The sequence below is a fragment of the Pipistrellus hanaki genome (genome assembly GCF_964339955.1).
Source record: "Pipistrellus hanaki genome assembly, chromosome: 16".
Classification (NCBI taxonomy): Eukaryota; Metazoa; Chordata; class Mammalia; order Chiroptera; family Vespertilionidae; genus Pipistrellus; species Pipistrellus hanaki.
Window position 1 is genome coordinate 34,861,773 of NC_140518.1, and position 14,178 is coordinate 34,875,950.

General features: G+C 41.9%; 1 protein-coding gene across 1 annotated transcript in view; it reads right to left on the minus strand.

Moving 5' to 3' along the window:
- Positions 1 to 14,169, minus strand: part of UBE2G1 (ubiquitin conjugating enzyme E2 G1) — an 88,516-nt gene extending 74,347 nt beyond the window's left edge. The window contains exon 1 of the mRNA XM_084863060.1: positions 13,747 to 14,169. Within this exon, the coding sequence (XP_084719186.1) occupies positions 13,747 to 13,792 (46 nt within the window). The 5' untranslated portion in view covers positions 13,793 to 14,169. The remainder of the gene's footprint in view (positions 1 to 13,746) is intronic.
- Positions 14,170 to 14,178: the final 9 nt, after the last annotated feature.

Below are 14,178 nucleotides of genomic sequence, written 5' to 3' on the forward strand. Positions count from 1 at the left end.
TGCAAGAGGCAGCTGATCGATGACACTCTCTCATCGATGTTTCTAACTCTCTCTCTCCCTTCCTCTCTGTACAAAATCAATAAAATATATGTTTTAAAAAAACAAGTAGATTTTATGGTATGCACATTAAACCTCAGTAAATGTGTTATTAAAAACAGACTTCTATGGGAAAGACTAAGTTCTTGGAAATTAAAAATACAATTGCTAAAATGAAAAACTGAATAGCCAGTTTAAATAACAAAACATGCATGGGTGAAGACTAAGTCACTAATATGGAAAAGATGAGGAACAAAATCTCCATAATATAGTAACAAAAGACAAAAAATAGACAATATGAAAATTAAAAAGCAAAGAAATAAGATTAAAAAGGTCAAACATCTGACTAGTAAAGATTCCAAAGACAATGCAGAAGAATGTAGAGGATGACAAAAAAAATAAGTGGAAATTTCTGAGCTTAAAACAGACTGGCTTGGCTGTTAAGTCTAAATAGTAAAGAGCCTGAGCTGGCACACCAAAGGCTCTTGGGTTTGATTTCTGGTCAAGGGCAAATACCTGGGTTGTGGGTCCGCTCCCCAGTCCCCAATGGGGAGCGTGCAGGAGACAACCATTCAATTTGTCCCTCTCACAACTATGTCTGTCTGTCTGTCTCTCTCTCACTCTGCTTCCATCCTTCCGTTCTTCCCCCCACTCACTCCCTCTCTCCCTCTCAGAAAAACAATGGAAAAAAATATCCTTAGGTGAGGATTAACAATAAAAATAAATAAAAGCCTGAATGGTTTGGCTCAGTGGATAGAGCGTCAGCCTGCAGACTGAGGGGTCTCAGTGAGGGATATGCAGGAGGCAGCTAATTGATGTTTCTCTCTCATCGATGTTTCTAACTCTCTATTCTTCTCCCTTCCTCTCTATAAAAAATCAATAACAAAATTTTTTTAGATAAATAAAAGAGCCCATTAAGAATCTAAAACAATGAATTAATGAGCTATACTTAAGACACAACATGGGTAAAAATTTAGAACATCAAGTATACAGATAATCCTTTAGAACTTCAAAAAAGTATCTACACAGAAACAAAATTATACTGATAGGAGTCATTCCTTTTTTAAAAAGAATGTTTTTATCAATCTTTAGAGAAAAAATGAGAGGAATAGAAACATCAATGAAAGAAAAACATCATCAATAGGCTGCCTCCTGCACATCTCCCCCTCCACACTGAGGATCAAGGCCCCAATTCGGGCATGAGCCTTGATCAGGAATCAAACCAGTGACCTCTTGATTTATTGGTTGATGCTTGACCACTGAGCAACCCTTGCATAACTGACATGAGTCATTCTTCATCACTGTCTTCTCGTTGAGAAACTCTGGACAAAGGAAAATGTAACAATAGAAAAATAACATCAAAGTTCCATGGGAAAATATTTTCAATCCAGAATTCAATTTCCAGAAAACTAAATTATTAGATCTGAGGACAAAATTAAGACATTTTTCAATATGCAAAGACTCAAAATTTACCACCCACGTATCTTTATAAAAGTTAAAAAATACAAGCCAAAACTGGTTTGGCTCAGTGGTAGAGTGTCGGTCTGCGGACTAAAAGGTCCCAGGTTCGATTCCGGTCAAGGGCATGTACATTGGTTGCGGGCACATCCCCAGGAGGGGGTGTGCAAGAGGCAGCTGGTCGATGTTTCTCTCTCATCAACGTTTCTAGCTCTCTAGCTCTCTCCCTTCTTCTCTGTAAAAAATCAATAAAATATATATATATATATATTTTTTTTAAAGTTAAAAAATACGAGAAGACAACATGGAGTAGTGATAGTTGAGTATGAACATAATAACTAAGTAAAGATAGGAAATGTTGAGGCTTAAAGATTCTTCTTCAATAGGAAAAGTTTCAATGATAAGAATTACAGCTCCTTTTTAGCACCAAAATCATTATTTGGTATTATAATGCGCATATTAACATAATCATATAAATACTGTTTGCCGATTTCCTTTTTTTGAGACTAGACAAATATAGAAGACTTGTTTCAGTTATAAAAAAAGATAAATGTTAAAAAAAATTTTCAGGAGAGGGGGAAATCACTAAAGGGTAAGTGCACTGATTCATTTACCTTTCATAGCAAGGACTTCTATATAAGGTTGAGAAATCGTTTTATTAATAATAATAAAGACAAACAGAAGAGTTACAAATACATAATACAAATTAGAAAAGGGAAGTAGTGTTAAGTTCTTCATCTTATTTTAAATATTGATTTGAGAGAGGAAGGGATAAAGAAACATCAATTTGTTGTTCCCCTTATTTACGCATTCATTTATTGATTCTTATATGTGCCCTGACTGGGGATGGAACCTGCAACCTTGCCATATCAGGATGATACTATAACCAATTAAACTACCTGTCCTGGGCTCTTCATTTTTTATAGTGAAAAGTTAAATAAACTCATGAATGAAGAGGTATCATATAAATTGTATTGAAAAGCATAAGCATCAGCTATAAATTCCCTTCTGGAGAATGGAAAAGGATGGAACTTTTCATTATATTCTCTTTTTATAGAATTTATATTTTTGCCATGAATATGCAATAATAAAAAGTGGATTGTGGCCCTAGCCAGTGTGGCTCAGTTGGTTGAGCATCGTCTAATGCACCAAATGGTGACAGGTTCAATTTCCAGTCATGGCACAGGCCCAGACTGCAAGAAAAATCCCTGATCAATGTTTCTCTCTCACATTGATGTCTCTTTCTCCTTCCCTCTCCCTCTCCTTTTCTAACATCAATAAAAAAGTGAATTGTGTTTTAGCCATACAAGTGGAATACTGTGGTGTTTCAAAGCAACAAAATAAGTCTCTACATACCAATACCAAGATGTCTATACTATGTTAAGTGAAAAACTAAGATGAAGAAAATGCATTAAGATGGTACTATTTACAATAAAATGTTTAGTACAGCCACTTTGGAAGATAATTTGGCAGTTTCATACCAAGTTAAACAGTCTTACCATATAACCAGCAACTGTACTCATAGGTACTTATCTATGTAAACTGAAAAACTTAAGTTCACCCAAAAATATGTACACAAATGTTTATAGGAGCTTTATTCATAATCACTAAAAACTGGTAATAAGCAAGATAACTATATTATCCTTCCACATGGAAATGGACAAGCAAAATATGGTACAATGGAATGTACACAGTAAAAACAATACACTGGAATACTATTCAGTGATAAAAAGGAAAAAGCTACTAATTCATGCAGCAATGTAGTTGAATTTTAAATCCATTTTGCTAAGAGAAATAAGCCACACCCTAAAAGCTACGTATGACATATATAAAAGGCGAAACTATAAGAACAGAAAATTGATCAGTGGTTGCCAGAGATTGGTAGAGGGGAGTGCTACACTACAAAAGGAACACATAGAGAACACAATTTTAGGGTGCTATAACTATTCTGTATGGCCCTACAGTGGTGGATACAGAACTTTGGTTGATTCTCAGTCAGAGAACATGCTGGAGTTGAAGGTTCAATCCCCAGTAGGAGTCATGGAGGAAGCAACTGATCAATGAGTCTTTCTCATCATTAATGTTTCTCCCTCCCTCTCACTTCCTCTCTGAAATCAATAAAAATACAAAAATATAAAAATAAATTAATTTCTGACAGAGGGGGAAGTTATAGAAAAATAAGAAGGGAAGGCTGGAATAAATACTCTCTGGTACTTTGTTAGAGTAAAAAACATCAGTATGAATCTAAGTGTAGCTTAATATATATACAGATAGATACACAGAAACATCGAGATATATATACATACACACACACACCTGGGTTAATATAAATACACACTGCTAACCTCTGTCCTATCTATACTAATAAAACCCTAGGTGGTCCTTGTGCCCTTGAGCATGACATCATCACAAGATGGCCGTGCACACGGGGGGGGGGGGGGGGGGGGGCGGCAGCTCTATGCCATGGAGGCTGGTCCTGGTGTCTCTGCCAACTTGCACAGAGGCGGCAGGATGCAGCAGAGGAAGGCAATTGTGGGCAATCGGGCCAGCAGGGGAGGGCAGTTTGGGGGCAATCAGGCTGGCAGGCAGAAGTGGTTAGGGGCAATCAGGCAGGCAGGCAGGCGAGCAGTTAGGAGCCAGCGATCCCTGATTGTGGGAGGGATGTCCCAGGTTGGAGAGGATGTAGGCCCGGCTCAGGTACAGCCCCCACCCCCCACGCGCACGAATTTCGAGCACCAGGCCTCTAGTAAAATGATACTCTTGTAGTAATGAGCACTTCCAATGCCAGATATTGGTTTCTAGATACCGTTCTTGGGCTGGGTAGAGAAAATGCAAGGTAGGTATGATACATCCTGTAGATATAAAATATGTCTAAGCAACCATTCAACCGGTCACTATGACATGCACTCACCACCAGGGGAAAGACACTCAACGCACAGGCAAGGAAACATGGAACACACAGATGAATCTCAGAGGGAAGTGGGGAGGGCGGGAAGAGATTAACCAAATATTTTATATGCATACTAGAGGACTGGTACACGGATTCGTGCACCAATGGGGTCCCACAGCCTAGCCTGCAGTCCAACATCCCCCAAGGGATGAAAAACTTAAGTTCACCCAAAAAAATGTACACAAATGTTTATAGGAGCTTTATTCATAATCACTAAAAACTGGTAATAAGCAAGATAACTATATTATCCTTCCACATGGAAATGGACAAGCAAAATATAGTACAATGGAATGTACACAGTAAAAACTATACACTGGACTACTATTCAGTGATAAAAAGGAAAAAGCTACTAATTAGACAAACATTAGAAGAGTTACAAATACATAATACAAATTAGAAAAGGGAAGTTACAAATACATAATACAAATTTGAGAGAGGAAGGGATAAAGAAACATCAATTGTGAGAGGGTGCAGGCCAGGCCGGGGGACTCCACCAGTGCATGAATCCGTGCACCGGGCCTCTATTCAGAAAATAAGAAAGTGTCAAAGGAACATATGAAGCAATCTGAAAGAACTCTCAATGACCAAAGCTGGAACAATTTAGAAACTAAATAAATGACATAAGGAACAAAATAAAAGTGTTTAATTTTATGCATCATCTTGCCTAAACCACTGTACCCAGATATTGGGTCAAACATTATCTTAGACCTTGGCCAATGTGGCTCAGTTGGCTGGAGCATGGTACTGTACATCAAAAGGTGGCAGGTTCTATTCCTGGTCAGGGCATAGACCCGGGTTGCAAGTTATATTCAATCAGGGTATGTACTACATATATAATGTGTATATGTATATTAGTTTTAAAGTAAAAAGTATTATCCCAGATGTTTCTGTAAAGGTGCTTTTTAGATGAGTTTACAATTTAAATCAGTAGACTTTGAGTACAGACTACCTTCTATAATGTGAGTGGACCTCATACAATCAGTTGAAGGTCTTAATTTTTTTTAAAAAAATATATTTTATTGATTTTGTACAGAGAGGAAGGGAGAGGGATAGAGAGCTAGAAACGTCGATGAGAGAGAAACATCGACCAGCTGCCTCCTGCACACACCCCACCGGGGATGTGCCCGCAACCAATGTACATGCCCTTGACCGGAATCAGACCCGGGACCTTTCAGTCCGCAGACCGACGCTCTACCATTGAGCTAAACCAGCTTCGGCATGAAGGTCTTAATTTTAACAAGAAGACTGGCCTCCCCTGAAGAGGAAGTTCTACCCGCTGACTGCCTTCAGAGTTAAACTGCAATATCAACTCTTTCCTAGGTCTCCAGGCTGCCAAGCTACCCTGCAGATTTTGGACGTGCCAATCCAAATCAATAACGTGACTGACATATATATGTATCTCCATTCATTCTATTAGTTCTATTTCTTTAAAGAGCCCTGATAAAAAATTCAACCCAAAGCATAAAACATACAAGTCCACACAGAATAGATGATTGAATTAACAAATAAATGGTAAGGAGTGACAAATCTTTCTTACAGAACAATTCCAAATAATATAGTTATTCTCCCTACTAGGAGGTAGGACCTAGCCCCTCCTTCCCACATGAGTGTGGACAGGATTTAGTAAAAGAAAATAATAGTAACTACAGTGGAAAAACCTGAACAATATTGCCTTAATCAAGTGATTAAGGTTTACATCACCAGTGCTGTCCTGAAGTTATCATGTACCACCAATATGTGATAACAAGTGTAGTTCACTTCTATAGTATCCTGTCTGAAAACCCACAAATCCACTCTACTAATAAGAAAAACATTTGGTAAACCCAATTTCAGGGACATTTTACAAAATACCTGACCAGTATTCCTGAAAACTGAAAAGACACAAGAAATATGAAAACTGAAATTCTCACAGAACAGAAGAGACTAAAAGGACATGACAACTAAAATACAATGTGGGATACTGTATAGTCTCCTGGAACAGAAAAATAGATATCAAGTAAAAACTATGAAAATTTGAATAAGTATGGATCAATATTGCTTCATTAGTTGTGATAAACATACCATACTAATGTAAGATATTAATAGGAAATGGATGCAGGGTATAGGAATTCTCTATACTATCTTTATAATTTTTTCTGTAAATCTGAAACTGTTCTAAAATTTAATTTTTTAAGTCTATCACATGCCTGGCCAGTGTGGCTCAATGGTTGAGGGTCAACCCATGAACTAAAGAGATCACTGATTTGATTCCCAATGGGGGCACATGCCCAAGTTTCAGGTTCAATCATCAGTAGGGGGCATGGAGGAGGCAGCCAATCAATGTTTCTCTCTCATCAATGTTTCTATCTCTCCCTTCCACTCTAAGATTTAAAAAAAAAAAAAACACTTTTTTTTTTAAGTCTAACACAATGGTATTGCTTCCTCAGCAGCCATACCATCCATATACCTTAAACCCTGAAGAGGGCTGCAAGAGGCACAGTACCTTCATCCAAGCCACTGTTGCACCTGAAAGAATTAAACATAAACCATGCTGGGTAGCAACAGTTTTGTTCTATTTCCATCAAGCAAATACTAAGGGTAGAAGCAGCAGCAAAGGTATAATCCTAAGGGAGAGATATAAAAACAACCAGAGAAGACTTCAAAAATACAGTATTTCCCTGGGGAAATACCACACCATAGATGTTCACAGCCTAAAGCCCTAGATTTCTAATGAGCGCAATATAAACCATTCTATGTATTGTTAAATACAACTAAGATAAACATTATCCTATACTTACCTACACTAAAAGAGTATTAAGGAAGTTCTCAGAGTAACACCTCTCTCTATGTAAGCCTTGAAAGAGATGCTTTAGTTTTAGAATCTTACAACGTAGAAGATAAACTCAAAATATCAGGTGAGGCCATGCGCAACAGTAGTTTCCCTTCCAAAATCACAAGAGTTCTGAGTTTAACAGTATGTTTAGGTATAAAAAGTAGTCTTGGTAATAAGGTAACCTGGGTTTGATATCTATTTCTGCCATTTACTTGCTAAATAAAATTGAAGAAGTAACTTCTTAATCTAGTGTTAGGTTGCTTTGAGAGAATCAAATAGGTGAAAGAACTTCAATGAACTCAATTTCAGAGTGTATCTTATATAATAAAAGGCTAATATGCAAATTGACCAAACAGCAGAACTAGTTGCTATGACACGCACTGGCCACCAGGGAGCAGATGCTCAATGCAGGAGCTGTCCCCCTGGTTGTCAGTGCGCTCCCACAAGGGGAGCACCGCTCAGCCAGAAGCCAGGCTCACAGCTGGTGAGCACAGTGGGGGTGGGCCTAAGCTGTCAATCAGACATCCCCCGAGCGCTCCTGGACTGTGAGAAGGCATAGGCCAGGCTGAAGGATTCCCCTCCCCCTACCACCAAGTGCATGCAATTTGTGCACCAGGTCTCTAGTATTTTTACTATAATCCTTAACACTAAAGATTCTTCCTTTCAACCCTGGCCAGCTTGGCTCAGTGGATAGAGCATCAGCCTGCAGACTGAAGCTTCCCAGGTTCGATTCTGGTCAGGGGCACATAGGCCCAAGAGAGGAAAAGACAGACTCAGTCCTTAAAGAACAAGAATTTGCGCATCACCTACTTAGGAAGTTCATCGTTAAGACTTGAGTATTCATAAAAAATCAATAAAACATTTTTTTAAAGACTAATGTAGAAAGTATGTTTCGGCCTGAAGTAGTTTACAGGAAATTAAACTTCTGTTATTTATAAAAAACTAAATTTCACTGTATTTAAAAAATATTCACTGAACAAAAACTATAACTTAAAAATCACCTATTCCTGCCCAGCCTGGTGTAGCTCAGCAGTTGAGCTTCGAGCCAGGACACAAGAGGTCACCAGGTCAGGGCATGATCCCCAATAAGGGCATGCAGAGGCAGCCAATCAATGATTCTCTGTCATCATTGATGTTTCCTCTCCCTTCCTCTCTGAAATCAATAAATATATATATATATACTTCTTTAAATCATCTACTCTAGTAAGAAAGTTCACTTATTCATTAAAAAATTGAGACTTTTTTCCAGCTTTACTGAGATATAAATGGCATATAACATTGTGTACATTTAAGATGTACAACATGCTGAAACCGGTTTGGCTCAATGGATAAGAGCATCGGCTTGGGGACTGAAGGGTCCCAGGTTCGATTCCGGTCAAGGGCATGTACCTTGGTTGCGGGCATATCCCCAGTAGGGGGTGTGCAAGAGGCGGCTGATCGATGACTCTCTCTCGTCGATGTTTCTAACTCTCTATCTCTCTCCCTTCCTCTCTGTACAAAATCAATAAAATATTTTTTTTTTAAAAAGATGTACAACATAAGGATTTGATATATGTATATATTTCAAAAATAAGACTATTTTAGATTCTGTAACACAACATAACAGATGCATAATTCTTGTTTTGTTGTCACTAATCCTCATCTAAGGATATTTTTACTACTGGTTTTTTAAAGGAGGGGGATGGTTATAGAGCAACTGTGAGATAGAAACATAAATATGTAATACATCAATGCTGTACCATGACTGGAGCCAGAGATCAAACCTGCAACCAGGTATGTGCCCTAGACCTGAATTGAACCCTAACCCTTTGGTACAAGGGCCAATGCTCTAACCACTGATCCAAACCAGCCAGATACGTAATTCTTTGATGCTTCCCCTACTACAAAGATTGTAAATCATCCTACACCTTCTCCCTCAACCACAATGTTTCCTCTATGCATTTTTTCTAACAATATATTCAGTACAATACATAGTATCTGTATTCTTTCTATAATAGTGTAATGATTTCTGGATATAAAAATTCCCAAACTCTGTTAAGCAATTAGTAGTTTAATGCAATGAAAATTTACTTTTAGACTTTTCTTCCATTTCTAAATATGTGAGTCAATAATTATTAGCATTAAGATTATTAATAGTTAGCCCAGTTAGGTAGCTCAGTTGGTTGGAGCAATGTCCCCATACACCAAAGTGTGGGTTCAATCCCCATCAGAGCACATACAAGAATCAATCAATGAATGCATAAATAAGTGAAATAGCAAACCAGTTAACTATATTTAAATTTTTCAACTTAAAAAAAAGGTTATTAATATTTGGCTCATCACCCAGAATCTTCTATCACTAGGGTGTCCCTGTCAATAATCAATTACTCTATTTCTGCTTGTTTAAGATTGTTAATGAAGTTGTATGTCAGTGCCAATATATTCTAGAAAGGCCAATAAAAAATACCAAATCATTCTAACTACTCCTTTTAAGAGTATTCTTTCAATATCCTATGAACACCAGAAGAGCTAATGAAACATAGCACATCACAAACACTAGGATCTGGGGAGCTGAGGGGACTGGGGGACTCCAGAGCAAGCAGCAGACTGGGCCTTGCCACATGCCTGACGCTCCTGCAGGGCTGGGCGGACTGGGTGCTGCCATCTTTGAGGGTGTAATTAGCATATTCCATCCTTATTGGCTGTGGGTGCTGCCATCTTTGAGGGCAGGACAATTAGTATATTCCCTTTTTATTAGATAGGATTCCCTTGGAGGCAATATTGCCAATTAAAAACATCAAAGTCTCGCCCTAGCTGGTGTGTCTCAGTGGATAGTGTCAGACTACAGACCAAAGGATCCCGGGTTCAATTCTGGTCAGGGCACATTCAGAAAGCAACCCATCCATGTGTTTCTCTCACATTGGTATTTCTCTCTGTCTTTCCCTCTCTCTTCCACTCTCTCTAGAAATCAATGGAAAAACATCCTTAGGTGAGAATTAAAAATAATTTTAAAATGATAAAATAACACAAAAATGAGAAACTTTTAAAAAATACAAATTAAAAAAATCAAAGTTTCTCAAATAAGAAACTGAATATGAATCTAGTAACACCACTTACTACCTGTGTAACCTTGGGCAAGTTACTTAACCTCTCTGAGCCTCTATTCCTTATTGGGAAGATAAAATAATGTGTGTAAAGCACTCAGCTCCTAGTACCTGTCAGTCCTCAGTAAACATTAACCCATATAAACATATATAAGAATCTCTCTGAAAAGACAAGACACACAAGAAATTATCAATGATGGTTGTTTCCAAGCAAAGAATTGGAGGTCAGGATGGAAAAACTATACCTTCTTGTACTCTTTGTATTTTTATCCAGTGCTTATAATAACTTTTTTAAAATGCTTAAATTTATCTCTTGTGCTGTGGGATTTCGTGTGTTTAGCATAATGCACTGCAAAAGCTAAACTGCCACTGCAGAATTTGCAAAGGAATAAAGTCATAGTCCAATAATATCACAAAGAAATACACAACCTATCATATTTCAGGAATCTGTAAGGTGTTCTTATTCTTTACAATAGCCAAATGGTCTTAACTAAAACACCTTAAACCAGTAATTTCTCAGTCTCGGATGATTCTGTCCTTTGGGGGACACTTGGCAACATTTTTGGCTGTCACAACTGAGGGGGTGTACTACTGGCATCTAGTGCATGGAGGCCAAGAATGTTGCTGAACATTCTATCATGCAAGGATAGAACCACACACCAATAATCCACCCAAAAAATCAGTAGAGCTGAGATGGAAATGGCAACCCAACTCTTAACGTAACTAGCTTCTTCATTAAAGTTACCTACAAAACACACAGTAAATTCTCCCCTTAAGTAATGAAATAAAATCCTATATAAGGACTAGCAGACTAGGGGCTCAATAAATGTAACCATTGTTGGCCACTGCTGTTAGTTTCTAGCAGCTAGAATACCTTACAGGTTTGTGTGTCTACTAAATTCAATACATTTCAAGATTTCTAAAGTACGTTTTATAATGCCTTTCAAAAGTGCAGGCTAAAAGGTTTCAGGAGATTACAGATTACCATTCTTTCCTGTTTTTAAATATCTGAAGAACCACAAAGTTGAGCATTGTAGTACTAAAATACAATAGGACTTTTATTTTAGTATGTAGGTATAAACTCTTTCCAATAAACTTGATATGTTTACATTTCACTATACTTTGGCTTCTATTTTGTACATTTTGAGCATGTTAATTAAAATCTCTCAAAAATTTAAGAAATTAAGAATAGTTCAATGACTCTGATCAAGAAGGCAAAAAAGCCCTAGCCAGTTTGCTCAGTGGATAGAGTGTCGGCCTGGGGACTGAAGGGTCCCAGGTTCCAATCAGATCGCAGGTACATCCCTCGGTTGCAAGCTCAAACCCCAGTGGGGGCCGTGCAGGAGGCAGCCATCAATGATTCTCTCTCTCCCTCTCTCTTCCTCTCTGAAATCAGTAAAAATATATATTAAATAAAGTCAATAAATGTGAATTTTTTTTAAAAAGCATCTAAGTAACTTTATGAGGCCTGAAAAATTACAAACTAAATTATTCTCTCCTCTGATCTTAAAGAATATTTTACTGTGCCTTACCAAAATGTCAACCATTAATAAAGACCTTTAGAAATGTTTTATTAGTATGTGGGATTAACCTTGTCAAAAAAAAAAAAAAAAAAAAAAAAGAGTACTCAACTGAACCAGTGTCTATCAAAATCTATAGCTAATTCATAAATGGGTAGGAAATAACTTGTAATATTGCTACTGCCTAACGCTCTTATTAACCTAACTTTCTTATTAACTGTGTAACCCTTTTACACCATTTTAAGAGTGTATCTTTCTCATTATACAAGTTGAGTACTATTTTAATACTAATTTAGTATTTCCATATTGCTTATTAATAATCCACTACATAACAAAAACTTATTCTGATAAAAGAACGATTAGGGAGATTCCTTCATCCAAAACAAAACAAAAAAAAATTACACAGAAAAGTCAAGTGTTTGAAAATATAAACTGTAATAGGTAATTATTCTTTCACGATTTTTCCAGATAAACATAGCTATCAATACTTCTCCATTGACTTCAAGTCACTCCCCTTGAGCACCCAGAACTTTCATACTTGCCCAAACCTGCTTGCTCATGCTCTAATAATAAACCTAATTATACAATCTGTAACAGCCCCTGACAACCTTTTCCTAAGAAGCCACAAAGGTGACTTAACCTCAAACTCTCTTAATTCAAAAACAGATTTCTTCATTCCAGGCTATGGCCTCTGCCGGGGGCTCCGGGCTGCTGGCTGGCTGTACAGCGGGGAAGGTGAAAAAATTCGCCTGGACGGCAAAGGGCACACGCTGGGCGCTGGGCAGCAGGGGTAACCGCTGGTTCATTTCTCTTTAAATCTGGCAGCACGTGGGGCGGCATTGTGAAGCCTGCAGCCCGCCTCCCCCCCTTACACTCCGCACACGTACATCGCCGGCGCGCATGCTCCGCTCGTACAGTCCTAGCAGAGTCGGAGCCAACCCCCTAAAAAAGTCAACCTGGAAGCCGCAAACGGCCGGAGGGAGGCCCGGACAATGGGGGAGGGGGACGCCGGCAGCTCTAGGGAGGCACGCCCGGCCGCCTCCCCCGCTGGAGCCCGCGGGCCGCAGCCCGGAGGCTCCGCAGGCCTGCGCAGGGGCCAGGACCGCGCCGAGCACAAAGCCCCGCGCCGGCCAGAAAGCGGCTCGCGCTGGGCCGGCCCCTGCCCTCCCCCCGCCGCCGGCGGCGCAGCGGGGCCCGTGCCAGGCGGAGGCGAGCGTGGCGCGTCCCGCACCCCGCCGGGTCCTCAGACCCCGCGCGCCAGCGCCGAGGCCACGGGTGCCAGCGCTTTGTTATCCGCCGCACAACTCCGCGGCCCCGGCGCGGCCCGGGCAGAAGTTTTTTGCGCGCCTCACCTATCCGGCCGGGGGCCAGTTTCCTCGCCTACTCTCGCCACCCGCTGCCCACCCGCCGCCGCTCGGACGCCCGGGCCAGGGACCCGCTGCGGGGCGGGCCCGGGCGCTCCTTCCCTCCCGCCCCCAAGGGTCCGGCGGCCCCGGCAGCACCTGAGCCCGCGACCCGCCCCTGGGAGGGTGGGTCCGGGCTGGAGAGCCACAGCCCCTCCCCCGCAACGTCCCACCCCGCGGTGGGGGAGGGGGCAGCCTCCCTCCTCTCCAGGCCCCGTCCCAGCAGCGCACAGGCTGGGGCGCGTCCCCGCCCCCAACACCCTCCGAAAGCCGGGGAAGAAGTGCCCGCCCGGCCGCCCGCCTGGCCACCCGGCCGGGACCGGCGCCTCGGGCTCCCCACCCTCGCGAGCCCGCACCCGGCCTCGCCAGCGGCTGCCGCTCCCCTCAGCCGTCCGGCCGCCGGCCCGGGAGGGGAGGCGAGAAGGAGGGAAGCCGCAGCGCTCGCCACGATCGCCGCCCGCCGCCCGCCCTCCCGCCCGCTCACCTGCCAGCTGTCTTCGCAGTAGCAGCGCCGACTGCAGCTCCGTCATCCTCCCGCCGAGGGCCCGGGCTGGCGCCGCGGCGTGCGAAGGGCCAGGGGCAGGCTCGGAGGAGGCGGCCGGAGCTGGGTGTGCTGAGGAACCGGGCCCCACGGCGGGAGCGCCGAAGCCAAAGGAGGCCGGACTGGGGCGGCGGGAGCGGCGCCTTCGCTGCCGGGGCGAGTCCGCCCGGCTCCGCGCTCCTCACAGCAGCCTCACGCCCGGAAGGAGAGGGGAGGGAGCCCGGGCCGCCGCGGCGCGCGCTGGGATGTCGCTCGCCTGCTTCCCTCCGTCAGCCCCGCGGCTCGGCCCCACCGGTGCCTTCCCCCGCTTCAGCCTCACTGCGCGGAGGGCCGCTCCGCGCAGGCGCGCTGGGGCCGCCTGCTCCGGGATCGGCC